Source organism: Drosophila suzukii, chromosome 3 (assembly GCF_043229965.1).
Source record: "Drosophila suzukii chromosome 3, CBGP_Dsuzu_IsoJpt1.0, whole genome shotgun sequence".
In the NCBI taxonomy this organism is placed as follows: Eukaryota; Metazoa; Arthropoda; class Insecta; order Diptera; family Drosophilidae; genus Drosophila; species Drosophila suzukii.
The window spans coordinates 2,240,546-2,266,760 of NC_092082.1; the positions used below are offsets into that span (position 1 = coordinate 2,240,546).

At 46.4% G+C, this 26,215-nt stretch overlaps 5 protein-coding genes across 6 annotated transcripts; 2 read left to right on the top strand and 3 right to left on the bottom strand.

Moving 5' to 3' along the window:
• Nucleotides 1-144: 144 nt before the first annotated feature.
• Cnb (centriole duplication and spindle assembly protein centrobin) lies at nt 145-2,692 on the top strand. The gene is made up of 4 exons (XM_017078362.4): nt 145-1,448; nt 1,509-1,670; nt 1,731-2,068; nt 2,128-2,692. The coding sequence occupies exons 1-4, from the start codon at nt 270-272 to the stop codon at nt 2,528-2,530; spliced, it is 2,082 nt and encodes a 693-aa protein (XP_016933851.2). The 5' UTR covers nt 145-269; the 3' UTR covers nt 2,531-2,692.
• mv (lysosomal-trafficking regulator mauve) lies at nt 2,681-17,548 on the bottom strand. The gene is made up of 18 exons (XM_017078361.4): nt 17,381-17,548; nt 15,927-16,192; nt 15,773-15,849; nt 15,470-15,632; nt 15,296-15,406; nt 12,602-15,185; nt 10,673-11,458; nt 9,986-10,428; nt 8,939-9,925; nt 7,306-8,883; nt 7,074-7,244; nt 6,277-7,002; nt 6,080-6,213; nt 5,269-6,022; nt 4,709-5,209; nt 3,749-4,653; nt 3,236-3,694; nt 2,681-3,173 (listed from the first exon to the last, which is right to left on the bottom strand). The coding sequence occupies exons 2-18, from the start codon at nt 16,035-16,037 to the stop codon at nt 3,053-3,055; spliced, it is 10,611 nt and encodes a 3,536-aa protein (XP_016933850.2). The 5' UTR covers nt 16,038-16,192; nt 17,381-17,548; the 3' UTR covers nt 2,681-3,052.
• A 411-nt stretch (nt 17,549-17,959) lies between these two features.
• Nucleotides 17,960-20,416, top strand: SCOT (Succinyl-CoA:3-ketoacid CoA transferase). The gene is made up of 4 exons (XM_017078363.4): nt 17,960-18,123; nt 18,586-18,784; nt 18,932-19,908; nt 19,965-20,416. The coding sequence occupies exons 1-4, from the start codon at nt 18,064-18,066 to the stop codon at nt 20,277-20,279; spliced, it is 1,551 nt and encodes a 516-aa protein (XP_016933852.2). The 5' UTR covers nt 17,960-18,063; the 3' UTR covers nt 20,280-20,416.
• Nucleotides 20,324-24,134, bottom strand: LOC108012876 (uncharacterized). Of its 2 annotated transcripts, none has more exons than XM_017078364.4 (3): nt 23,683-24,134; nt 20,946-21,248; nt 20,324-20,748 (listed from the first exon to the last, which is right to left on the bottom strand). In XM_017078364.4, exons 1-3 carry the CDS (start codon nt 23,698-23,700, stop codon nt 20,428-20,430), a joined length of 642 nt encoding a protein of 213 aa, XP_016933853.2. In that variant the 5' UTR covers nt 23,701-24,134; the 3' UTR covers nt 20,324-20,427. The 2 variants fall into 2 exon arrangements, with proteins under 2 accessions (XP_016933853.2, XP_016933854.2); XM_017078365.2 differs by lacking the exon at nt 23,683-24,134 and adding an exon at nt 21,786-21,809.
• Nucleotides 23,829-25,762, bottom strand: LOC108012696 (axoneme-associated protein mst101(3)). Its single transcript, XM_070996070.1, has one exon. It carries the CDS (start codon nt 25,685-25,687, stop codon nt 24,488-24,490), a length of 1,200 nt encoding a protein of 399 aa, XP_070852171.1. The 5' UTR covers nt 25,688-25,762; the 3' UTR covers nt 23,829-24,487.
• Nucleotides 25,763-26,215: the final 453 nt, after the last annotated feature.

Consider the following 26,215-nt stretch of genomic DNA (forward strand, 5'->3'; position numbering starts at 1 on the left):
AGATGATTTCGATAGGCTTAAATTACTCCAATTTTGCTTTGAAAAACAGCCACCAGTCGCTAGCCGCCCATTTTCAATTTACCGCGCTTTTTCCAATTGAAAACAGCTAGATCAAGAGGAAAACCAGCTAAATTGGCAACACTGCCAGGTGCAATGTTTACGCGTCGTGCCATTACTATAGCAACAACCAATTTTTGTTTTCCATCTGTTTGCGGGTTTTCCAGGAATATGGTTTAAATTTAAGGCGGATTTCCGACCATGTGTGAGGAATGAGTGATACTGACACTGACGACACCGATCTCTTGCTGCTGATACCACCAGACTTCGACTTCTGCGCGGAGGCCAAGATGAGCGCAGGCGCGGCTGCCGCAGATGCACTGGCCATGCCCCCGCCGCCCGCGCCCACAAGTGCGGCATACCAGTTCCTGCATCCCAGCAAGAAGTCGGAGCTGAACCACATAAATGCCCGGCTCCAGAACATCGGACTAGACGCGGAGGAGCCGCCGTCGGACATATCCACCATATCCACGAACACGGTGAGGAACACGGCAGCAGGTTGGCCAAGTAGAGAGCTCCATGGTATGGTGCACTCCACGCCGAAGAGTGGCTCCTCAATGGAGCCCCTACGCCAGCGGCCTCTGGAAGACAACATCCTCCTCGAGATCGATCACTACCTGGACGAAAACAATGCGCATCGCTGGCGACAGCGACAGGATCACCACCTGCATCACCACAGCGATGATCATCTCCGGAACGAGCGGCTGACGCAGGAGGGTCATGCGGCGACCACATCTCTGCCCAGCATGAGGCTGGCCTCCTCCTCCTCCGGCGCTCCTTCAGTGGAGCCAGCCAGAGGTGCCCGAAATAGCCTTAATGAGAACAAGCTCATCAGCCTCAGCGACCTCTGGGGCAAGAGCAGCATGGCTAGAACTGTCCTGGACAACAACTCTCCCAACCGACTCCTTTGCAGTCCTTCCCTAAAGGAGGAACAACTCAGAAGGCAGCATCTGGAGAAAACAGTCCACACCCTGCAATCCCAATTACTGGAGTACCAGCAGCGCATATCAGTGGCCATCGAGGTAGATCGCTCCAAGGATGCCGCACTCAGTGAGGCAGAACAAACGGCCCAGAGTCTCAACTACGAGGTTCAGCAACTGCGGGACGCTCTCCACAGACTGGAGGCGGACAGGAGCGAGTCTCAGGGCAAGATCGAAGCACTGCAGCATGAGTTGTCGCAGGCTGTCAACTTGGCCACCAAGTTCCAGGAGAAGAATGATAAACTGGAAGCGGAACTGGACCATCACAGGCAAGATGCCAAAGATTGGGACGAAAGGCTGGAGCAGATGGAAATGCAGCTAACCAGCAGCAAGAGAGCGGAGGAGCTGTCCCACGCCGAGCTCAACAAGCTGAGGGATAAGTTTGCCAAGGTAGACTACCAGCAGGAGAAGGTAAATTGGTAGCGAGAAAGCAAATGTTGACCATTTCTAAAGCCCTTACTTTTTTTTCAGCTAAAAGCCCGCATAGAAGAACTGGAGAAGGACAAGAACACGCTTAACCACCAAAAGGAAATGTTGCAGGAATATCATCAAAAGCAGAAAGCTAGAGCGGACTCCTTGGAGACCCAGCGTAAATCCCTCCAAGAAACGCTGGCTAATCTGACCGAAACTGAGGTTGTTCTTGAAGCCCCCAAAAAGTAAAGTCATCCATAAATTAATATCGTTACTTTGCAGACCAATCTCAAAAAAAAGCTAGAAGTACAGCAGAAATCCCTCAAGCAGTACTACCAACAGCAAATGGAAAACGTGGTGGCCAAAAAGATGCAGGAGTTCCAGGACCAGCTAGACAAAAACGAGGAGCATCTGAAGAGCGAAGCTCGCGAGCGGGAAAGACTGATTGCCGAGCGGGCTGTGAAGCAGCTCGAAATGATCAACGAGAAGAATAACCAGGAGCTGAACCTTATCCAGGAGAAGCACAACGAAGAGGTGGAGCTGTACCGCCTGCAGCTGGCGAATGCCTCCAAAAAGATTGATGAAATGGACCTCAAGCTCAGCTGTTACAAGACCAAGCGGTAAGATATGAAAAGAAATCTGGTGTTCCAGTATTAAACAGAGATATTTTCAATCCCAGTGCTGATATTGCGGAAAAGCTGCATGGAGTGATGGAGGCCCAGTGGCAGCAGGCTCTTGCCATCCTCACCACTCCCAATCAGAACTCCCTGATGCAGGCCAGCGACACTGAGGGGGAATCTCCGGAGCTTAACAATGCCCGCATGTATCCAGAGACACCCAAGACCAGTAAATCGCAGCGCAGCAACAGCACGGAGAAAAACAACCTGGATGTGGTGGGCAAGCGGGATCCGCCCTCGCCGATGGACAAGCTGCAGGCCTACATTGAGCTGCTCCTCAGCAAGTCGCCCAGTGATTTCGACAAACTGGATGAGATCCTGGCCATGACGACCAAACAGGGCAGCAAGCAAAGCAAACCAAAAGGCACAAGTGGCGGAAGCAAGCCTCCGCCCTGGAAGTGTTGACAGCAAGAGAAGCTCTCGATAAGTAATATTGTATTAAGTAACATCCATAGTTCGATAAGTATTAGTCCCCATCCCCCATTCAGCAGCCACTACGATGTACATTGTAGTTTTATATTCTTACTTAGGAACTCAATAAGTAAATAGTTAAGATTTTTTGCAAAATACGATTGTTTATTTGATAATATCAACAATTGAAGGCAGCGCGGGCATTTTTCCATGCGGCACGGGAAAAACAAAATACGAAAGTTAAATAATAATAAAAAGTTTTGGTACAAAAGGTGTATTTTACAGCTCTATGAGACCTAGCCTAGGAATCTTATAGTCTTTCTGATATATCAATTTCGAGGCGGTCGCAAGCGAATGTTTTAGTTTGATATCTTTAAGAAGGAAACATTCACCGTCTGACCGGACCAAAATTTGTTCTTTGATTCAGCTGCTTTTAAAGATTTTTTATGTGTCTGTCATTGATATGCTTTGAGTTGAGTTATTGAGTATGTCGATCCGATTCAATTCCCATTGACCTCATTTGTAGACGATCTGCGGGAACTTTGGGGCATTCCCGTAGAGACCCTCCGACTCCCAAACTTGGATGTGGGACTCTCGCGTTAGCACCACCAAATGCTGATGTGTGGAGTAGCAAATGCTGTGGGGGTAAACGAGATAGTACATTGATTTTTTACAGATCTTAAGCTAAATTTATCTTACCTCCGAATGGGCGAAGTGCCTGTGGTCAGCTCACTGACAAAGCTCAGGTTCCAGCTGGACCAGAAGCGCACAAATCCTCCCTCCACGGCGGTGGCTATCACATTCACGCCCACTCCCTCCTTGATGTACGAGTAGCAGACGGCCAGGATGCGGTCCTCGTGCACCAGATGCTGCACATACCGCGCGTTCACCGAATGCAGCCGCAAGATGGACTTGCCATTCGGATTCACATTCACATTGACAAAGTCGTCCAGGTTCTCCTCCGTGACCTCGAAGCATTCGTCGGCAATATTGAGGGAGTTCGGCCTAATCGCAGCGACCACAGGCTTAGAATCCGTTGAGGGCTGGGGCAAGGTGTGCACGGTGACAATGTCTCCCAGCGTGGGACTGATGGCCACATGGGTTATGGGCGACTGATGGATCTCTGCTGGCCGGGCAATAGTTCGCACATAGCTCCAACTAAAGAAATATCATAAGTAAATATTTCCAAACCACACTCAAATGTTAACTTACTCGTTAAGATCCCAGATAACGGCTAGGCCATCACGTCCAGCCGTCACCGCAATCTTGAACTCAACGGAGAGGGTGATGCAGGTGATCTCGTCGGTGTGCCGCACCAGCAACGTGGGTCCCAGCCAGTTGAGATCGGCTCCGTCCCGCTGGAAGGCATCGCTGCCGGAGGAATTGCTTGAGGAGTTGACTGAGGAGGCGGAATTGGTTGGGTGTAGATTTCCCGCCTCATCCAACCTCTCAGATCCACCTCCTCCTCCTGTTATTCCCTTGCTGGTCATCTTCCGGAAAGCCGAGTTGTAGGACAAACTGAAGCCGCGGGCATAGCTCTGCCTGCTCTTGGCCGAGGCTCGCTGCTGGGAGTCCGTTCCTCCCATGCACTTGTACACACTTACTCTTCCCGATTTGTGGCCGAACCAAAGCTGGTTCGAGTTCACATCGCAGCCACAGGCAGTGATGTCGTCGAAGGTTCCATTGTGCACCAGGTTTTTTGGCTTGGCCTGTGGCTTGTTGAGTGGTTGGATTCTCACAATGCGATCGTCGTAGCCCCAGGAGATCACGTTATACGTGTCCGGCTCGGCTCCCTGCATCACACTTGCCCTCGCCGGCAGGGCATACACCACGTTGGTGTTGCTGAAGCTCACCAGGTGCTCGGTGCCGGGTATCTTGTGTATGTTCGCCCAGGAGGGAGCCTTCAGCTGCGGCGATCCCACATAGACGCCCCAGCGCAGACCCCGTACGGTGGACACTATTGGTTTGTCCACTAACGAGTAGTCCAGCGCCTTGGTTGCCGGATGTGGTGACTTAAAGAGCTGCCTAGGCATCTGACCATATGTCTTCACCATAGTCTTAACGGCTTCTCGTTCGATGGGATCGCTGATCTCTGAGTCCAGGAATACGGCATAGGTCTGGAAGATAAAATATAGATAAATAACTATGCTAAGTTACCTTATGGTAACCCACCGCTGGATGAAACACATTGATGGCCTCCACGGCGCTCTCCCCGCTCTGCTTATATCCGTAGATCAGGTCTATCCAGTTGTGAATCTGATTCCGCACCAGTTCTGACTCCAAGGCCTGACGATGGATGAGCACAAAGAGCCGGGAGTCCCGCTGACACCAGGGCGGCAGCGAGACATCCTCCACCCGTTCGCCGTTCTGTCGGCAGCCGAATTTGAAACGCTCGAAGTTCTCGAACATCTCCGGCAGGCAGAAGAACTCCGGAATAAGCTCCTTCACATCCGTGGGACTATCCCGACTGGCCAGCAACCAAGTGGTGTTCAGAGCATGGAACGTGCGATCCGGCAGATCGAAATCGTTGTCCTGGTAGCGCAGAAAATAGCTGGTGAACGGTGGAACCCTCACCAGGAAGTGGAGTACAGTGCCGGAATTCGAGTAATGAGAACTGTAGTGATATGGTTTTAGGATCAGGGAGCCCATCGTTGTGTTGGTACTGTCAATATACTGCAAGGATACACAGATTTAGGTCAGTTTCTGAAGAAATAAGATTTGAGATCACCCACCGTGTAGTTGCTGATGTAGTGCTTTTCATTCTCCTCCAGCTGCACGGCAATGGGTCGTCCTAGCCGCCTGAAGTTATGCGCCTCCCGGAGATCCAAAATCTCCGAGTTGTAGTTGGCCAGCACCCAGGGAAACACTGGGTACTGCATGAGATCGTTGTACGTGCGTCCGGCGATTTGATTCAGGGTCATTAGATACTCCCAGTTGGTAAGGAGACCCTCGCGCCACTGCTGGGTGATAGCCAGCACCTTGGCCTGATCCGGTGTGGCCACGATTTTATCACAGAATACCTCGCGCATGATCTTCCAGTCGTCGGCGTTCTGCAGCGAGAAGAACAGCGACTTGTTGGTGTCCAGCAGGATCTCGAAGGCCGTCTCCTGGTGCTGGTAGCGCTTCAGCCAGATCTCTGTTATGTTGGCGATATCACAGTTGACGTTGAAGTACCGACACCGGTAGGTGGCCAGGAAGTAGAGCTTCAGATCGGTGATGATGATCTCGCCCTCGATCTCCCCGTCCACGGGCAGAAATTTGGCTGCGAAGTTGTACAGGATTTGGGAGTTGAGCGATATATTCAACTGTTGATCGTAGCTGGCTATAAGGTAGTCCAGAGGTCTTATGTACGGCTCCAGATCCTCGCGTTGTCCCTGGCCCGGTCGGTATTCGTTCATAAAGAAGCGTCGATCGATGTCCAGGTGGCAGCGTCGTAGACGGGTGTGAACTCGAGAGGGTCCCTCGGTGTCGTCAAGTTCCCAGGAGCTAGGGCGTGGGTTTAGGTTTAGTTAAAGTCTTTGATCGATTTTAGTATTCTCTTACCATTCAGCCCTCTCAGCAGAGTGCCAGGGGGCACCCTCATGCGTCATGCGACGAATGATCTCCAACCACTTGGTGTAGGTATAGGTATCATCGTAGACTTTCATGTGACACATCAGGGCCTTGCGTTCAGCATTCTGGAGGGGATCAAAGAGGGCAATATCAGTATCTGTCAGATGTTCTCCCTGTTCTCAACTAACCTGCAGTTCTGCCACTTTCCTCGTGGTCACCATGGATGACTCTATGCAGTGCTGAACCAGTGGCTCAAATCTGTAGACGGTCTTCTCCAGCATTGTCTTCTGCTTGGCCGCCATATTATTGCGATTTTGATCGAGCCGATCCAGTTCATGGACCAGATTCCATGAGGAGTCATTCTCCTTGATGCCCAAAGCGTTACAGAGTCTCTGCAGGTTTTCAATGGGCTCCGCCATGTCCTCCAGCAAAGAGAGCCAGAGTAGCGCTTTGATCATCTTGCCATCGCAGATGATAGCCCGCTGGAATTCGTCCTGTTGGGATCGCCACAAGGCATCCACAATGTAGGAGCGCAGATCCCGAGGTCGCGAAGGTTGCAGTCCCCACGCGATGAAGTTGTTGCACCGCTGATTGGTCGAGATCCCATAGGAAACGAGCAGTTGGAAGAGAGCTAGCTCCTGGGAACTGGCCACATAGGTGGGTCCGGTGGTCTGGCCCACGCCTACGGTAAAGAATTGGGTGCAGCGATCGATGAGCAGCTCTACCCGGGTGCGCAACTCCGTGGGACTCAGTGGGGAATTATTGGTCATGGCAATCCGAAAACTGTTGGGCTCAAAGAACTTCGTGAGCCACTCCAGCTGGAGTTGAGCTTGGGCAGTGCGAAAACTGCGCATGATCAGCTGCGGTTGCTTGTCCTGGTAGAAGGCCAGTAGGTTTAGGATGTCCCAAACGAGCTGGAGGAAAATAATTAAGGTAGGAATATATGTCAAAGTGATACCACTTTGTTTATCTCTTAAATACCCACATTTATCTGTCCCACAGATCGCAGAGCCCGCTCCCCAAGATTTGCCAGTAGTTCCACAATAGACTCATCCGCATTGGATTGACCCAGGCGCAAGGAGTAGATCTTGTAAAGCGCCTTTACCGAACACTGCAGGAGTCCTGCCTCAATCAGACATGTCTGATCATCGGGATTCTGGAATAGGGAGGTTAAAGAAGGATTATAAAGTAGGTAAATTGGGGTATTTTTAACTCACCTGCAGATAAAGACGTAGAAGGGCTTTAAACACTCTTTGTGGTTCCGCTCCCTCTGCGATGGCCAGAAGGGATTGGAGTCCAAAGCGTTGACGAATCCTTAGAGGAGTTTCGCCGCTCAGCACATCCGTCAGGCTGCCATGCATACCGCTAATCCACGCCAGGCAGGCCTCAAACATGCCTGTATCACATCCGTGTATGGTCAACTGATTGGCCAAGTGCAGGGGATACATCAACTTGGCGGCGGCGTTTAGTTCACCACTGGCCAAACGCTTTGTCAGCACACCCAGCAGCTGGATGATGGCCTGGCGAACGGCGCAGCTGCGTTGGTTAGCCAGAACCAGGAGCAATTCCAGTTTCACATAGTGACGGGTGACCACATCCACCGAGGAATCAGGTAGCAGGCACAGGAAGTCCTTCAGGAGAATTAGGAGGCGTTGCTGCAGCCTGATGATCCCCTGCTGATCGTAAAAGTCCGTTTTCCTATTCGGCAGCGATGAGTGACCCGAGCTGGGCGTACTGTGACCCGATGGCTGCCAGATCTTGCCCAGATGCAGATGTGGATGGATGCGCCTTCTGGCAATCTTCAGCGGACTACTCCTCTTGGGACTGTTGGCACTGGTGGGATGTCGTCGCTTGAACTTCAAACGCCAACGAGTGGCCTCCACGGGGCTGAGAAGTCTCAAGGCAGTCTTGTTGAGATTGGAGCAGTCGGCCATCTGTTCCAGTTGCTCCTCGAAGTCGTTGACGGCTTTCCTGTAACCCGATGTGTTGGCATGGAGGCGTCTCAATTTCTTGATTCTCTCTGCCCGCTCAGGATCCAGGTCCTGCGGCTGAGGATGCAATTGCCTCCGCAGGGAAGTAGTTACCCTGCTCAGATTGGCTGCCACTAGGGATCGCTCTTTGGCCGGTTGCTGAGCCGTCAGGAGGAAGTAAAAGTGCGTGCGGTCGTGGGTCACATAACACTCACTGGGCTTGTGAAGAAGCAAGAGCAGCTTCATGATCTCATCCAGCATGGAGGAGTCGGGAGGCGATCCTGCGAAGACAGCCAGAATCTGGACGAGGCACTCGGCGGCGTAGGGTGAAATCTGAACCGGGCTGGGTGACTCTATCACATATACCTTGCAGAGATTGAGGAGTGCTCCCAGCAAGCCGGAATTCTGCAGCTGTTCCATGTTGAAATCCCTTTGCGGATGTTTGTCCCGGGTGAGACCCAAAATGCAGCGGAAAAGCATGTCCAGGACATCGGAGTGGGTGGCCCCGGAGCGATGCCAGTCGGAGTATCGCTGCAGCACGGCCAGCAGCAGACGGGGATAAACCAAGGTGGCCATCGTGTTGTCATTCACATTCAGGGAATCTCCCTTCCGGCTGATCAGCACCTGGGAGCAGGCATTGTTTACAATGCTCCGGAGTAGCTGGACATCCTTGCAGCACTTCTCCGATTTGATCACGTAGCCTATAAGAGCCAGGTAATCCTGACGCTGGAACTCCGTGTATAGCTGAGCATCCGAATGGGCTACCTGGAGCAGCAGATCCAGACCCAAAGCCTGGGTATTTGAATTGCCAGTGAGTTCGACAATCTGTAACGAGAGGAGGTTGTTAAAGGACCCTTGAGAGGACCACAATAAAACTCACCCTGGCAAAGAGATATAGAAGTGTGGAGAGTCCTCCACTGAGGGAAGTAGCCGACTGGAGCGTCTGGGGCTGGTGCTGCTGCAGCTCCCCGTAGAGCATGTGCCCATGGGGCTGTCCATAGCAGGCCATGTCCAGTTCCTGGCTAGCATCGTAGCTCATCACCAGATCTGGCTGCTGCGCCGTGTACACCAGGACTCTGGATTGCCTTAACTGACGCATGCAGTCCAAATGGTTGCCGAAATTCGAGGAAGCCAGCTTGCCCAGGCTGACAAACCCATAGTTGGGCTTCCAGTTGGCCACCTGGCACTGGGTGAACTCGGTGAAGTCCGGTCCCATGGCCGTGAGATTCATCATCAGCAGGGGATCAACCAGCCGTCGCTTGAAGAGGATCACATTCGATATGGCATAGCGGGGGGCAGAGCCATCCAGAGTGGATCGCGAGGAGGAGTTGCTGCAGCCGGGACTCCTGGTCGGTTGTCCCTCGCCCAGAGCAAGCAACTGGAAGCTGTGCACCCGCGTGAGCTGGCGGAGATTGTGGAAGGGCAAGCGCATGGTATGCTGCTCCAGACCATCCAGGAATATGCTGATCTCCACGGCATCTGCTTGCTGTTGTAGACCGAAGACCAAGTGCATCCACTTGTGCCGTGGTAAACGCAAATGCTGCAGCTGCACGGCTGAGCCCTCGAAGTAACCGCCTGACGAATCCGGCGAGGACTGGTGGCCATTAAGCAAGTGCATCTGCCCGAAGCTGTTGAGCAGTGCCAGCTTGGTTTGCTTTAGGGCCTGTCGAATGGTTCCTCCATTGGCCGCCTGTGTGTTGGCTGAAATCACCGAAGCCGTATCCGCACTGGCCTCCATATGTTCCTCCACTCGCAGCGGAGCTAGTTGCTCATTTGGTTTGACCAACTCGAAGATCAGCTGCATGTTGTGGCTGATGTATATACTTACCATTGCTTGGTTGGTTCCCAAGGAGAGCAGGTGGAGTTTCTAAAGTGGAAAGGAGATGAGTTATATACTGGATTAACTTAGATTAGATAGTCAACTCACTGTTAAATCCTCTCCAGAATAGCGCGTCTCATCATCGTTGAACTGCATGGAGCTGCGATGCATCTGCTGACCCCTCAACTCCAACCAGAGGGACAAGGTCAAGCCATCTGGCTGCCAGAGGCGTGTTTGGGTCACCGGCAAGATGCAGGCAGCCCGGGTGAAGAGCGTACTCGTTTGGCACTGTTGGTGATGCAGTCGCACCCTTTCGATCTGCTCGCTGACCAGCGGCTCCGAGGTGATCACAATCTTGCCATCCGTGGTGATGGGAAAGTCCAGCTCCATGCAGGGCTGAATCTTGCGCAGCGAACCAGAGGAGATGTGGTGCATGTGGCGCATCAGCAGATCCACTGGAGGTTGTCTAGAGGCCAGAATGGAGTAGTAGCATTGCAGCACCTCTGGGGTGTTCAGGTGGGTAACCAACTCCAGGATCGATTGTTGGAGTTCTGGAAGAGATGATCATTGAGTTTAAAATATTATTATTATTATTATTCGTCTCAATACGAATGTTCTCTTGAGTTTTTCTTCTGGATGATGCGTGGTTCAAGTAGATAAGAAAGCGGTATCGATTTTGCATTTAAAGAAGAAAGACGTCTCGAAAACCAAGAACAATTCTTCTCGAATTTAAGATTGAACTGATTGAGAGAACGGTTTCTTTTCTGGAGTCCCTATTGGAAATTACCAGCTCACCTCTTAATCTGGGATCGCTGCAGCTCAGGATCGGCGAGAATCCCTTGAGCAGGCACAGAGGTCCTCCGAGATAATCCCTGATCACGAACAGTCGATTCGCCAACTGGGTTAGACTCTCAGTCCATCCATTTGGCTGCTTGACGCAGAGGAGGGATAGTTCAGCAAGCATTTGCACCACCAGCTGGCTGAGGCCTTGGTGCATGATGTGGGTTCGATATCGGGAGGATGGCTGAAACGGGGTCCAAGATTCGTTGGCTGCCATTACGCCGCCATTGAGTTCACACTCGGACTCGCTGAGGTCAGCGATTTCGCCATCCGCCTCGTAGCCCTCGTCGGCGGTGAGGTAAAACTCGTGCTCATTCTCGCTGAGCTCTAGTTCACTGTCGGCGGCACAGCTCAAGGAGGCGCGGGTGGAGAAGTAATCCGCATCGACTCCCACTCCCGCATTCATCTCACTGGAATTGGGTCTCCTCCTGGGCGTGGGCGGCGTGGCCAGGGAGTTCTTGGCCGGCAGCTTGACGGGCTGCAATCTAGGCAGCTCCACGCTGCCGCTGTTGAAAGATCTGGCACGTGGTCTGGGCTGCTGGGAGTCCGCCGATGGACTGCTGACCACGCCCGCCGGTTCCTGGTGGGTGCTTGACAGCTCGGCAATCTTTAGCAAGGTTTGCAGGGTCTGGATCACCGCATTATCCCGGGCATGCTGATCCCCATGTTCCGACCAATTGTCCGTGGCATGGTTCAGAATAATAGCTCGCAGCTTGCGCAGGTGCTTCTGCATCTTCTCCACTGTGAAGAAAGGTAGATAAGCCGGGGATTAGTGGGAGATATGATGATGATGGTGACTGACTGATAACCCAAGTCTATCTTCCGTAAACTGGAGCAAGTCGTCAGCGCTGGACGAGCGCCAAAGCAAAAGTGTTGTCGGCTCTTGGCTGGAATGTATCTCGTTTCGTTGCCTATCTGTGTGTTTTTTCTATCCGTATCTGTTTCTGTATCTGCGATGTTGTAACTTGTGTACCCAGAAATTCAATCCCAGCAGGCAGAATGCCTTGTAAATGCCGCGTATTATTCTCCAGCCGACCGACTGACTAACCGTCTGCCTAGCTGGCTTATAATTAACTCTCCTAGTCCGCAGCCGCAATCACAACCACAACGCCCCGTTATTAGCCAGAGTCTAGAATCTAGAATCCAGAGCTGGATTGGAGGTGAATGTGGGTGCCTTGTTCTTGTCCCACTTCTAGGGCTTCCCCGAGAGCCCTCTACTGAGTGCTCGACTGTTGTGCTGTGTCTATTGACTGCTGCCTATTGGCAACGCATTAGTGGAATGCCGAGGAGCCCAACAGATGGGCGGATATAACAGGCCAGTAATGCCCTTTAGTTTTTAATACCCTTCTTCTGAAGAATCTAATCGAGTATTTTATGGAACTGAATCAAGGGTCTAAAATATATATTTTAAGTTTGGCGTCTAAAAACGTAATAAAAATACGCGATATTACGTTAGATTTCTTAGAGGAGTACGACACATTTATTGATAATATTATAAATTGTTTTTATATGTTCTATAATGCTTACTTTATGTAAAGTAATGATCTGGTTCATTTTGAAATACAAATTTTAATCTATAATTTATTTTTTGAGGCATAAAAAACATGATAAATTATTTATCACAGTATTGTGTTCTATTGATATTTAGAAATAAAAAATTTATAATTAAAAAAACCTTACTCATAAAATAAAATAAATATTTAAATGAATCATGGGTTTGTTATTGAAAACGGTTGCCAGAAATCGAATATTTGTTGGTCTTGGCGAATATTTTTTCGATAAACTGTAAATCTCTGATCTCTCCCACATATCCATCCCCATATTTAATATACCCTCTTTTGTTTTTCCCAAAAGGTATTCAACCGAACAATCTCTGACACTTACCTTCTTCGTTTTGGAAACCCTTGATGCAGATGGCCATGGTTGCCTCGAAGAGTTTGAGCAAGAGTTTCTTGCATTCGCCGTTGGGCTCGTACAGGCAGAATAAATCCGCATCAATATTAGCACTTGTCGGAGTGTTGGCACCTCCGGCGCCTCCGGGATTTCCGCCAAATAGAGATCCCACAATGCTGAACAGTTTGTTGATTATGCCATTGGCAGCCGCGACTTCCTCTTCGCTGGAAAGGATCACGGATCCATTGTTGTGGCAATCTTTACTGGGCTGACTGCCACGGATGTCGAAGAGCACTATGCTCTCATCCGGTTCGCAGGAGCGGAGCTGCTGCAGGAACGAGGGCGTGGTCATGTAATTATCGTAGCTATCGATCACCGATGCGTAATCCAGAGGAGAATCCGCGTAGTCCGAACTGGCTGCCGTTGTGACCGAGACTGAGGTGGAGCCACCACCGAGAGGCAGCTGCGACACCAAGGTTTCCAATGAACTTGAGCCGCAAATGCCAGCGGTGGGCGTGGTTGCGGTGGACGATGTGGTTGCCCCCATTGTGGCTTTCGGCAGCATGAGGAAACAACCGAGAGCATTGTAGTTAAGCTTCAAAATGTCAACGATGTTTTTATCCCCATGCCGCAGCTTCCTCTCCTCCGGAAGCTGCTCGCCCGTCGGCGTCTCCACCTCATCGTCATCCTCGTTGTCCAGCATTTCCACGGGTATCGAGTATATTTTGGCAAATTCGTTATAAAACAACTGACTTGTCTTCAGCAGCTCGAAGTTCAGGGTCCATTGCAAGGCCGTTATGTAGAGTATATCCGCTGGCTTGTGACCCTCGAGCTTGACAGGATTGGCGACCTCATCTAGCCAGAATTTGCAGCGCGAGCTCTTGGAACACTTGTGCAGCAGAGCCTGAAAGAGCTGAGATGCCCGGTCACTGCTATTCAGCTGCAATTGGATAAGTCTCCTGCTCAAGGTGATCTGTTCCTGGCTGTTCTCGCCCAAAAACGCTATGTTATCGATGCCCACCTTGATGAGATCGCATACTCCCCGCTGGAGTTCGGGAATGGTTAGTAGATCCTGCATATAGCGGATGTTCTCCTCGTTGTAGAAAGCTTTAACCAGGCGAATGTCGCTCAGGTACATCACAAAGATGCTCAAACATTCGTGCAGAGCTCTGTAGTTCTCCAATCTGCTGGGCAACTGGAGTGGAGTCACTTTGCTATTCCTCCTTAAAGTATCCCTGCTTTCAATCAGCTCTTTATATTGCCTGAAAATGGGCAGGGCCACCTCCGCTAGGATACCAGATGCCAAGTCGTAGGATAGCAAATAGGCGATGTGTTTCAAGTGCTTCAGGAATAGCAACATGGCGGGGGTGTTCAGCAGGGCTTTGTAGTTCTCCTTGTATATGTTCAGCAGATCCATGTGAAACACAGCCGACTTCAGCTTATCCTCGCATCCTGGACAGCCCTGGGGGTTCCGTTTCACGAAGATGGTGTGCAGGACACTGTAGTGCAGAAACTTGTAGGCACACTTTTGATAACTGCTGGTTAGTTGGGTGGCCAGTTGCAGGCAGGTTGCGTAGTTCCTGGCATTATAGTGGCAGCAACAGCTTCCAGTTCGGAGGAGACTCCTTACACTGTGCTCCTGGAGTTCCTCCTCCAAGCTGGGCAGGAGGTGATAGAGTTTTCCCTGGAAATAGCAGCTCAGGGAACTGGCTCCCGAGCAATGAAGTTGACTGTTCCGTTGCCTTTTATGTCGTGGATGTTGCTGCTGTTGCTTGGGCAAAGCGGTGGATGCACTACTCTCCATGAGACTCTGCAGATGCTGTTCCTGGCGGGAAAGGTTATCCGTCAGCCGCAGCAGCATCTTGTAAATATGCAGGAATATGGTGGTGGAGAAGTTCGTTGATTTCGCTGCCTCCTGGAGAACCTCAAAGCAGGCATCAAAGTTTTTCACATCGATCTGATTCAGCTCTCGCACGCCATTTTCCACCAGATTGTGGAGCGTGCCGAACATTATGTACAGTACTCCATGGGCCAGCAGAGGACTCCTTCGATTGGCGGTCAGTGCGTAGAGGAGCTGCCCGAAATTGCTATTGAAATCGTGGACATTCGGTTGCTGTTGCTCCAACATGTAAAAGTTGTTCACACAGTGGGCTATCAGTTGCAGGAGCTCAAACTTGATGATCTCATCGTTGTCATCGGATGCATCGTGATCCAAGGTCGCACACAAGTGTCCCAGGGCAAAGTTGTGAACCGTGACACTCAACTGGGACTCCTGCTCGGCATCTACACACCTGGTGAGCAATTGGATGAGCAACAGGGCCAGTTCATCGCTGCTCTTCGTTGTCCTTTGAAAATCCTCGAAATTCGATTCGATGGCTTTGGATATGTGATTGGGTAATTGACTTCTTTGCGGCTGCTGTCGTCGTAGCTTTTTGCTCTGCGAATTGAGGTAGAAACTGCCGATGAACTGGGAAATGCTGGTCAGGGCAACCAGGGGCTCGTTGGACGGGCTCCACTTGCAGTTGGGGAACAGGTTGATGCACAGCTGGCACAGGCTCTTCTGGGAAGCAATGTGCTGTGGGCGAAGGAGGATAGTTCATTAAATTTAAATAACGAAATGCAAATTATTTAATAGGAATATTAGATTCCATAACAAAATTTCTAAATGTATCTTACTGAACTTACCTTTATATCCACGCGCAGGAGAAACGCTAACAAGTGATGGCCCAACTCATCGGTGAGAAATGTCCGCAGGGCAAGAATTTTGTTGCAATCACTGGGAGTGCTGAGTATTAACTGTGAGAATAAGTATAAACATATTATACAAGTTTGGAAAAATGGGAATTACTTGGGCCAAACCTGGGCTAGATTATGCTGCTTGCGCAGCTGCTTGATGCACTTGTCCTGCTGCTCCGGTTCCTCCACCGGACTGCTGATTTGAGATCTCTTCGCCTCGCTGATGATTTGATAGACCTGTTCCAACAAATAGGAGCAGAGCTCTTCGGGCATCAGGTTGAAGTGGCTAAAAAAGAATATAAATGTAAAACGTATTAACTAGAAAATCAAGTAATTGTTATGTTTGGTTCCTAGTTCTGAATTAAAGATACCCATTTAATTTTTCACAACACCTGTAACCTAAGCTCCTTTTTCTGATAACGTTACCTATTAAGCCAGGCATCTTCCAAGGTCTTATCGTCCAGAAACTGAAAGTTGTACAGCAACAGCCAGAGCCAGTGGTCCTGTGGATAGGAAAACAAGAAAGGCAAACAGCGATAAGACCTGGGAATATCAATGGGCGAAGGAGAAACACACAGACCTTGACACTCGCATCTTCGAGCTCCGAGGCCTGGAGATATTGGCTCCACAGTCCGATCAGGGTATCCAGCAGTAGCTGCTCCTCCTCCACCTTCACCTCCATACCGGCCATGGAGAATCACAGATAATCACAGTCGCCTTCCAACGGGCTCGTCGAAGAGTCTGCTCCGGCTGGCCAGCAACTTCTTGGGCATCGGGTAACGTAACGTTGTGGACGCTTGGAGCGATGAGACCAAACTGAACGCGGCGATCGAAGGAGAACGCCAGCTGTAATTACAAAGCAAAGTCAGTAAATACAGTCGTACTTCTGCACTCGAAAACGTAATCTTTCTTACAAGAGTTTCAAGTGGTGGATATGAATGTAAGTATTTATTTCTGAAGTATGTTTTATGGTTTTCAGAATTGGCAAATTAATAAATAATTATACAGATATGGGTAGATAGGATTTTTTGTATAGTTTTAAGTAAGTTATTAGTGATACTTCCAGGAATTCAGAGAAAAACCGGGTGAATTTCTAATTAAAACGTGTTATGAAAACAAGTTGTTTCAATGTTATGTGTTGTGCGTTTAGTATAGATTATATTACTACTCTATACAAATATACCAACCTGGGAAAGTAGATTTCTAGATTTCTTACCCTACCAAACCTTCTTATTGTTATTTGTAGGGATAAGTGGATTTGGTAGGATAATCTAGAAATTTTTTTTCAGGTATGATACTAAAAGATAGATATAATATTTCACATTTCAAGCTATTATAATCATATAATAGCGTGTTTTTGAAGTGGAACCTCAAGGCATTTTAGACTTTTTGGTTAAGAAGACCAGAATTTAGATATTGACACAAAGGCTTAAATAAGTTTTAAAGATCGTCTTATGGAGGCCTGACTGCACCTCTTTTGTGCGTGAGATTACGTGGGGTGATCAGGAGGATGAGGAGGTGGAGTGGTAGTGGGAGGAAGAGGCCACGATGATTGCTTATTTGCCCAGAGGCCGGTGATGTTGATAATTCGGTGCAGAGTGGAGTGGAAACTTTGGTTGTTGTTGCGGGAAAACTATTAAGATTGCTATTTATAGCGGATCGGTTCGGATCGGATCGGTGGCATTGCATCTGGACAGCTTTCGGGTTGCCAAGCCGGTAAAATGATAGTGTGGGTTCGGTGGTGTCTCAGGGGAGCTCCAGCCGAGTAAACAGCTGGCGGTGGAGCGTGTCTGTAACGGCCAGTGGATCCGAGATAAGCTCGAAACTATGGAAACCAGGAGGAGGAGACCATCTTCTTTGCCACCTTATCAGAAAATGCAGTACCTTACATATAGAATACTTAACACTTGAACCGAACCAACTTCTATTTATCAACTGCGCAGCACCAAATTTCATTATTCATAGCTAGACCGCATCTAGTATTTGGGGTTTACCAAGTGTAAAGTGTATAATTTATTAACCATATCCACTCACCGAAGAAAATTGCAATTTTCGTGGGGCAGCAACAACAGGTTTCAGGGCGACATTTTGTTCGGGGCTGGTCTTGTACTTTTTTGTTTATTATTATTTTAATAATTTTAGCAATTTGTTTTTGTTGACGCTTTGGTTGTGTGTGTGTGTGTGCTTCTATTGTTTGCTGCGAAATAAACAGAATTGTTGTTATTTTTGCAGTCAGCTGATGGCAAAAAGCGTTTTAAGCGTGGGCCACACTAAGAATCGATATCAATTCAAATCGATTTGAAAATAAAATTTCAAAAATATGTTTTTAAATAATTTAACGGTATTCTATTTGATTATATTTAAACTAATCACAATTTAGTTGTAAGTAGACCGTTTCTAACCCATCTCTCTTTATATTTATTTTTTTTAACATTTTGTATCCAATAAAATATTTAATTAATTTCTTACCACTCTTTAACTTTTGTTTTACTTTATTTTATTTATTCCGTTAAAACAAGCTAGTTTTGTTTAAATTTTAATCAGCTCTTTTAGCTGAACTATTTTCAAACTTAAATTATCGAACTGGTTCCAAAGAACCAGCTCGCTGATACCTGTTGCGCTGCTCAGCTGTTTTCATTCTGGTTTCTGTTGATTTCGAGAACAGTTTGGCTTAGTTTTAATCCGTTTTTATAATTTTAAATAAAGTTAAGTTAAAAATGCTCTGTCGACTGGTGGGAAATAGCAATCTGGGCGCCCGATATTCGGCCTCTATCAAGGTAATAATAACTAAGTCACCCATATATCATGGATTTTACTGGAACAGATCTTCCAGAAATAGATTACCTGACTTATTTATCTTAGCTATCTCTTACAAAAGTAAATACTTAATTAATCATGTGATCTAAAAGGCGACAAACAGGTTTTCCAGCGAAAACATATCAACAGGTGCTAAAAAAATAGTTCCAGAAATAGAGTAAATGTGAAGACCCCACGTATATGGATTGTTTTGATCTAGTGTTTCGTTGCCAATTGAGATAAGCATTATTTTGATAGAACCACGCGAGCAATCCACTTAATGATCACCCCACTGATTACCATTACCCCCCTGGAACAGTCCATTCGAATTAAAAATAGGCAAACTTACGTAACGATTTTGCACAAACAAGCCCCTCATGAACGCTCACTTATACATATCATGGACAAACCGCATTTTATGCTAATAATTTGATGTTTTTCAGGCCATAGCGTGCTACTCCACGTCGGGAAAACAGCGGAATGGAAAGATCTACGAGTCGGCACTAGATGCAGTATCCGATGTTAAGGATGGCGCCAAGATCCTCTTCGGAGGATTCGGCATCTGTGGTATTCCGGAGAAGATGATCAACGCCCTCAAGCAAAAGGGAGTCAAGAATATCACTGGAGTTTCCAACAATGGAGGTAAGACAATGTTTTTGGGATCAATGAAATATTTCAAAGAACTAGGATAGATAGGATCTTTTATAAGTATATTTAAAAAATACATTCCGATTTTACTTTTATAAGATTTAAAATAAAATACATTTTTAAAATTCTAATCCTTTCCAGGTGTGGACGACACCGGTCTGGGCGTCCTTATCAAGCAAAAGCAGGTGGCCAAGGTGATTGGTTCCTATGTGGGTGAAAACACTGAGCTGGTTCGTCAATATCTGGAAGGAGAACTGGCCGTGGAGCTGACTCCTCAAGGAACCCTTGCGGAGAAGATTCGTGCTGGAGGAGCCGGCATTCCCGCCTTCTACACGCCCACTGGTTACGCCACTCTTGTCCAGGAAGGCGGAGCACCCATTAAATACTCTAAAGATGGCAAAGTGGAGATCGCCAGCGAAAAGAAGCCCGTGAAGGAGTTCAATGGAAGGAACTATGTGATGGAGGAGTCCATCTTTGCGGATTTTGCTTTTGTCAAGGCCCAGAAGGCGGATGCCTTGGGCAATCTGGTGTTCAACAAGGCGGCCAGGAACTTCAATGCACCCATGTGCAGGGCTGCCAAGGTTACCGTGGCTGAGGTAGAGGAAATAGTGCCAATTGGAGCCCTCTCCCCCGATGAGATCCATGTGCCCGGCATCTATATCAACCGTATCTTCAAGGGTACCGACTACAATAAGAGAGTGGAGCGCCTGAGGATAACAGAGCCCAAGGATCCCAGCAAACCCACCCCGCCACCTAGTCCCGCACAGGCTCTGCGTGAGCGAATTGCCCGTCGAGTGGCTCTGGAGTTCCAGGACGGCATGTACGCCAATTTGGGAATTGGCATTCCCGTCCTCTCGTCCAACTACATCCCCAAGGGCATGAGCGTGATGCTCCAGTCGGAGAATGGAATCCTGGGATTGGGACCCTTCCCCACCAAGGATCAGGTGGATCCAGAATTGATTAATGCCGGAAAGGAGAGCGTTACTGTGGTACCCGGAGCCTCCTACTTTGGCTCCGACGACAGCTTTGCCATGATCCGAGGTGGCCATGTGGATATCACCATTCTAGGCGCCATGGAGGTGTCTGCCACCGGCGATCTTGCCAACTGGATGATTCCTGTTAGTATATCTGGAAACCACTGAAATACTTTCACTTAAATACACCTTTATTTTAGGGCAAACTGGTCAAGGGCATGGGTGGAGCTATGGATTTGGTGGCTGCTCCTGGCACCAAGGTGATCATCACTATGGAGCACAATGCCCGCGATGGTTCTCCCAAAATCCTGGATACCTGCTCCCTGCCACTCACTGGCAAGGGTGTGATTGATCTAATCATCTCCGAGAAGGCAGTTTTCGAAGTCGAAAAGGGTGTGGGTCTAACGCTGATCGAGGTGGCCGAGGGTTTCACCGTAGACGACATCATCGCCAGCACTGGAGCCAAGTTCACAGTGTCACCCAATATCAAGCCTATGGGCCAGATTCCCGTTTGATGAACCATATCCAGGACTGCATAGAGAAGCTGCAATACCTCAACTTGAGTGATAAACGAGTGCATTTATATTTTTTGTTGATCGTGTGACAAAAACATTTCTGTTGTTAAAATATACGTAGACCATGTCGAAGCTAATCCCACCCAGCTTAACCAATGGCCTTGGCCATATCCTTCAAGGCTTCTGAGCGATGTGCGTTGCGCATCTGTTTGTTGAGGATGTCAAAGATGCGATTGTACTTGCTGTCGCATTCCGTGCGGCAAACGGCGCAGAATTGCGAGGAGAGCACATGGAGTGGACTCCGGAAGTACAGGCCATTCTGCATGGTGAGGCTGTTCTTATGGTGCGATATCATGTGCAGCAAGATCTCGATGATGGCAAGCGTGGCTCCAATGAAGAAGTTAAAGCAGAAGAGCGTGGGCACCAGGAACAGCAGGTACTGGTTGCGGCTATAGCCTAGGATGATGTTCTGTAAGTGAAATATAACAAGATTTAAGATGAAAGTATTTCTCACTATGGAGTACATTATTATGATATTATAAAAACTATATTTTACGATTTAACAATATTAAATATATAAGAAATTATAATTATATAAGACATTTTATAGAAAATTAAGTAGGAACTAACACAGGTAGCTATTAGAAAAATGTTTATAAGACTTACGCTGCTCACACCATCCATTTGACAGTAATCTTCCCGCTCGTAGCCCGGAGTCGCCTTCTTGGGAGCCTTTTGGGGTAACGCGGTGGCGGCTCCATGTCTCACCGTGTTGGCCAGCACATCGTCCATCTCATCGCACATTGTTCCCCGGAGGAAGTGCTTGGGTACATGGAAGTTGGTGTGCTTTCGAAAGTGGACCTTCATGATCTGGTCGTGGATCGGCTCACCGGTTTCCTCATCGTAGGCAGGTCTTTTCACTCGGACGGTGTCTGTGTAGAAGTACTCCAACTCACCCGTTTCGCAGTTCTGAAGGAGATTGGATCGGAACAGATAATGTAGTGATAAGAGAACACTTTAAGAGAGCGGAAGAGAGCTGGGCAACATTCTACAGTGGCGTGATCGCGGTTTTTGTTGTAAATTATGGGCGTGAATTCGGTGAAATTTGCAAGTCAGATTTATGGAGCCAAAATAGACGAAAGCTGTTTAACTGTTCTGGACCTATATAAAAGATTTAAAGATGGTAAAGGCCCCTTAAAGGTATTTAAGAGAAGGAAAGATAACAATTAACTAGTGCTCTCATAGATGGTAGAAATATCTCTATAAGAGTACTGAAAAGAGCTTTTCTCTTAAATTCTCCCCCCCCCCCACTTTTGTTTATGAAATGTTATCGGCGGTTTACGGGCAAAAAAAAACAAAGCGCCAGTGGAAATGTTTTGGTAAATCCCGAAAATAGAATCACGAACAGCTTTTCTGATAAGATCGGGAGATCGGACACCGTGGCGTATGAGTAATGAATCACCTGCGACACCTGAGATTATTTGCACTATGCACCCGACTTCTTACCACCAGCATGGTTTCTTCGGTACTAACTCTAGGCCCTCCCAAATCTACAAAAGCTAGCGGAACCGCAGAGTCAACAAGTATTAGTTATCACTTTCGGTTGGAAGTCGGGCTGATCGACAGACGCCGCCCGCCTTATCGTTACTATTGGAATAGGGGAGGGGAACCTGGGGGTTACTTATCTGCGCCAGCCGCTACGTCTATTAATGTACAATTAAGTCCTATGGACAGCAGAAAATTTTAAATTGCATGTGCAATTACAGACTTTTTCACTGAATTTCCAGACATTTGTTTTTGCTATTGTGGCATTAATAACTTCTGAGTTGCATAAGCACTGACCGGTTTGCGTGTCAAATGCGATTTGACCGGAATAAATATAATACAAACTGATGAGGCTAAATTGATGATCTTCCCGTAAGTGATCGAATAAATTGAGTTATTGGAGAATATCGAAACTATTTTGTAGAAAACTGGCGAAGGCATTTAATCTAATTTAAGATTGACAGCTTGTTGGCATTATATATCCTAGATTACAAAGGCAATTAAATATAATCTGAGCAACTGTGCTTTGTAGGCACAACAAATTCTAAATTCCTTTGTAATCACTAAGATATAAATTTAAAACATACAAATATTTTAATTATTTTACACCATTTCTAAAACCAGTTATAAAACCATTATAAAAAGTACATGTATACAAATGAACAACGTCTTAGCTCCTCCCCATTACTTTTGATGAGGTTTAATTACCTTATATTTAAATGCAAATTTAAGTCTTCGAAATTAGATAGAGATCTGACCACTTTGTTAGAGGAAATTCTCGCAAAACACTACTAAAATTACGTGAAACGCAAAATAAACAAAGTAAATTTTTATGACTACTGTGAGAATATAAAATTGAAGTACAGATAGAAAGCTTTTGATGAGTATGGAGTGTACATGGTAGCATGATAACTTGGCTACTCCCACTTGAGTTAAGAATACCTGTTCACTTTCAGACTGATTAAATATACCTATATGTATTTCCACGCCCACTGGGTGGTCAGTTGAGGGTTATTTTGCACATATAAGCATACGGAAAAATGTTGTTAAATAAGTGGCTTGTGAAGGGTACTGTTTCACTATTGAGGTATTTCAAAAGTTAAACAAATATGATATCGTATGTATTAGATAAACTAAATTCTTTATAATCAGCAAATATGATAAGCAAATCGTTATTTGATCCCCCTTAAAACCTTTTCTTTGGTGGTAAATGATTTATAAACTTCAAATTCTGCAATTTTTGTAGAAATGTGTAAGTGTGTAACACAATAATTAAAATGTTTATAATTCATTACTTAAGAATTTGAGAAATATAACAACAAAGTTAATATGACTACATTTTTTCAGTGTAAATTTAGGTAGATGTCTGTAGTGAGGACCCATTTTTTGTGACGTCTATTATTGACAAAGTAGTCTAATGTCAACTAATTTTAGGTATGTAAGCCTTTTAGCCCCCTACAAAAGACTGTAATGACAGATAAGCATTGTGAGCAACGAGACACAAGGCTAGTTAATCAATGTGACTAGATAATCTACACTGTATTTCGGCTTATGAATTTGTCTATTGCGTTCTCTTTTCAGGCTTAGAGGAGTCACAGTTGGCTTAGTGCTATATTGTAATTAACTGAGATTGGGTTTTATTTCTGTTTGGCCCGGCGTTTTATGGGACCTTAATTGCAAGCCCGAAAAGAACCGAAAAATCCCACTGATCCCGTCTCTTTTTATTATATATGCTTGTTTCCCTACGAACCAAGATGGGTAAAAGTCCGAAAACTGGTTTACAGATCGCAACACACATACGCCCTGTGGGCTCTCTCTTCTCTGCGCTTTTATTTTTATGGTCGAATTTGGCACTCACCTTAATGGAATAACCCATGGCTGTCTGGTTGGTTTATTTTCACAGTTATGTCTGCGTCTGCCTTTGCTTTTATTTGTTTAATTTCCTTGGCCGAAACTATATTTTTCCTGCGAACCACACACAAAACCTCACACTATCGACATATATCTAGCGAATTCATAGATATTTGCGTGTGAGTGTAAATATTTTGATCCACTGCAACTTAAATATATAGGCGAGTAAACTGTGCAACGATGGAAATTTTGAAACCGGTTAACCGGTTCTCCAGCTGCTTTTGTTGTACCCGTTTCATTTGCCGATTGTGTATGTTTATTTTAGTCGAGGGGCGACCTGTTGGCTTTTCGATGATTTGGGAGAACCGCAATTAAATTTGCATAGCCACTCGGAATGACTCAAAATACATCTATCCGATTCGGAATATCTCGTTTCTCTTTGTGGATTCGAACTTTTTCCACACACGCACACCGAGCAAATGATTCTATTTCGTTGGGAGAGCGGTTCAGAAAGTGTGACCGCCGGTAGAGCGCCACTACATACCAGTTTAAAAAGCTTTCCTAAAGCTTAATATTATAAAAATACTGGAAGCAAATATTCTTTAAATCAAACGATCGGTTGAGTAGATTTTTAAATTTTTTTTTCTGTTTAATAATTTATTAAAAAACTCTTATTCAGAAATTTAAAAAATGGACATAAGCTTTGAATTCATTTAAAAATAGTTCAGTTTTTGTAATTTTGAAATGGATACATAACGACGTGGAATGCATAAGTATATTTTCTTATGTTCATTTATTTAGCTTCTTATTTATTATTCATCCTTTTTGTTTTTATTAGTATCACATTTAGATTTATCTTCTGCTTCTTTCTTTTGTTTGTCCTTACATTCCTTTTTTTCCAAAGCATCCATGCACTTTTGTTTAAAATCTGAAAAGACGCGTAAGACCGACTGCTCTTCATCTGTCTTAGCCTTATTTTCTCCTGCTGCACATTTTTCGTCCTTTTTCTCCTCACACTTTTTCTTCTTTTCTTCTTCCTCACACTTTTTCTTCCGTTCTTCTTCCTCACACTTTTTCTTCCGTTCTTCTTCCTCGCACTTTTTCTTTAGTTCTTCCTTTTCACACCTTTTTTTAGCCTCTGCTTCCTTTTTGATCCTCTCCTCCTCGCACTTTCTATTAGCTTCTTCATTTTTCTTTTTCTCTACTTCCTCGCTTTTCTTTTTAGTCTCCGCTGCCTTTTTCCTTTTCTCTTCCTCTTCATACTTCTTTTTGGCCTCATTACTCTTCTTCTTTTCTTCTGCCTCACATTTAGCCTTTTCTTCAGCCAGTCTTTTCTTTTCTTTTGCTTTTATGTCGGCTTCTTTCTTCTGGCACCAGGCCTTCAACTCCTCTTCAGTCATGTCCTCAAGTTTCTTAGGGGGTTTTCCGTCATCCTTTTTTAGCTGCTCCTTCTTTTTGATGTCCTCTTCTTTTTTCTTGCACCACTCTTTTAGCTCCTCTTCGCTCATATCCTGAAGATTCTTCTCCTTGGGCTTAGACTTCTCTTCCTCAATTTGCTTGGCTTGATTTGCGAGGATTTTATCACACTCGCCTTCCAGTTTTTTCATGGTCTCCAGTTGTGACTCTTCTCTTACAGATTCTTCATCCGCTTCTATAGATGCCTGAAGGCCTCCATCCAAACGGCGTTCATCGCGTAACTCCGTAGCCGTGCTTAGGAGATTCGTAAACGAGAACCGATGGTAGCCAAAGTACTGGGCATTCTTGTAGGCCATGGCTTTTCCAGCTCCTGGTCCTAACTTTTCATCGGGACCACTGAACTGACGAAAGGAAGAGGGACTCACAAATTCGGGCACATCCAATGCATCATGGTTTACACTGGTCGGTTGGTAATCATCTGGAGGGTCCTTCGGTGGGTGTGGAGTGTTTGACGGCTTGTTACACAGCTTCGGTTTATCGCATAGCCGTCGAAGAATTACAGGTTGGATTAATGGTCGAAATAGAATTTTTGACATTTTTAGAAGCAGCTCGTCCCAGTATTAATATCTATTAAAATCTTTGTTGTTGAAAATAAAAGGATAAGTAATTTTCAAAGGTTACTTTTTTGGGAATTAAAACAAAAAAGTTTTGTTCAAAAATATATAGAATTTTTTATAAAGAGAACTATTATTTCCAAGCGTCGTTAACTGAAAAAGATTTCTATGATGTCTTAAAGGGTAGAGCTTTAAAGCTTTTGTCGCTTAATTGTTCAAATCGACCCACAGTGCAAGAGGGACGTAAAGTAAAATGGAAACCAGAAAAGCTTAATACATTTTGTGGGAATATTGGCTAACTTAAAACTGTTGGTTTTGTTCCAGTCTAAGCTATAATATATTAAGTAAAGAGTTTGATAATTATTTATTGTTGAACTCCCCTGAGGTTCAAAAACGATCGCCAAACTGGTTAGGGCCTTTATTCGGCTTAATTCTGATTTCATACTTTGTCTTTGCTCACAATAAAAAGTGCACACAATATTTTGGCTTATATTTCGTTTGGCTGGGTCT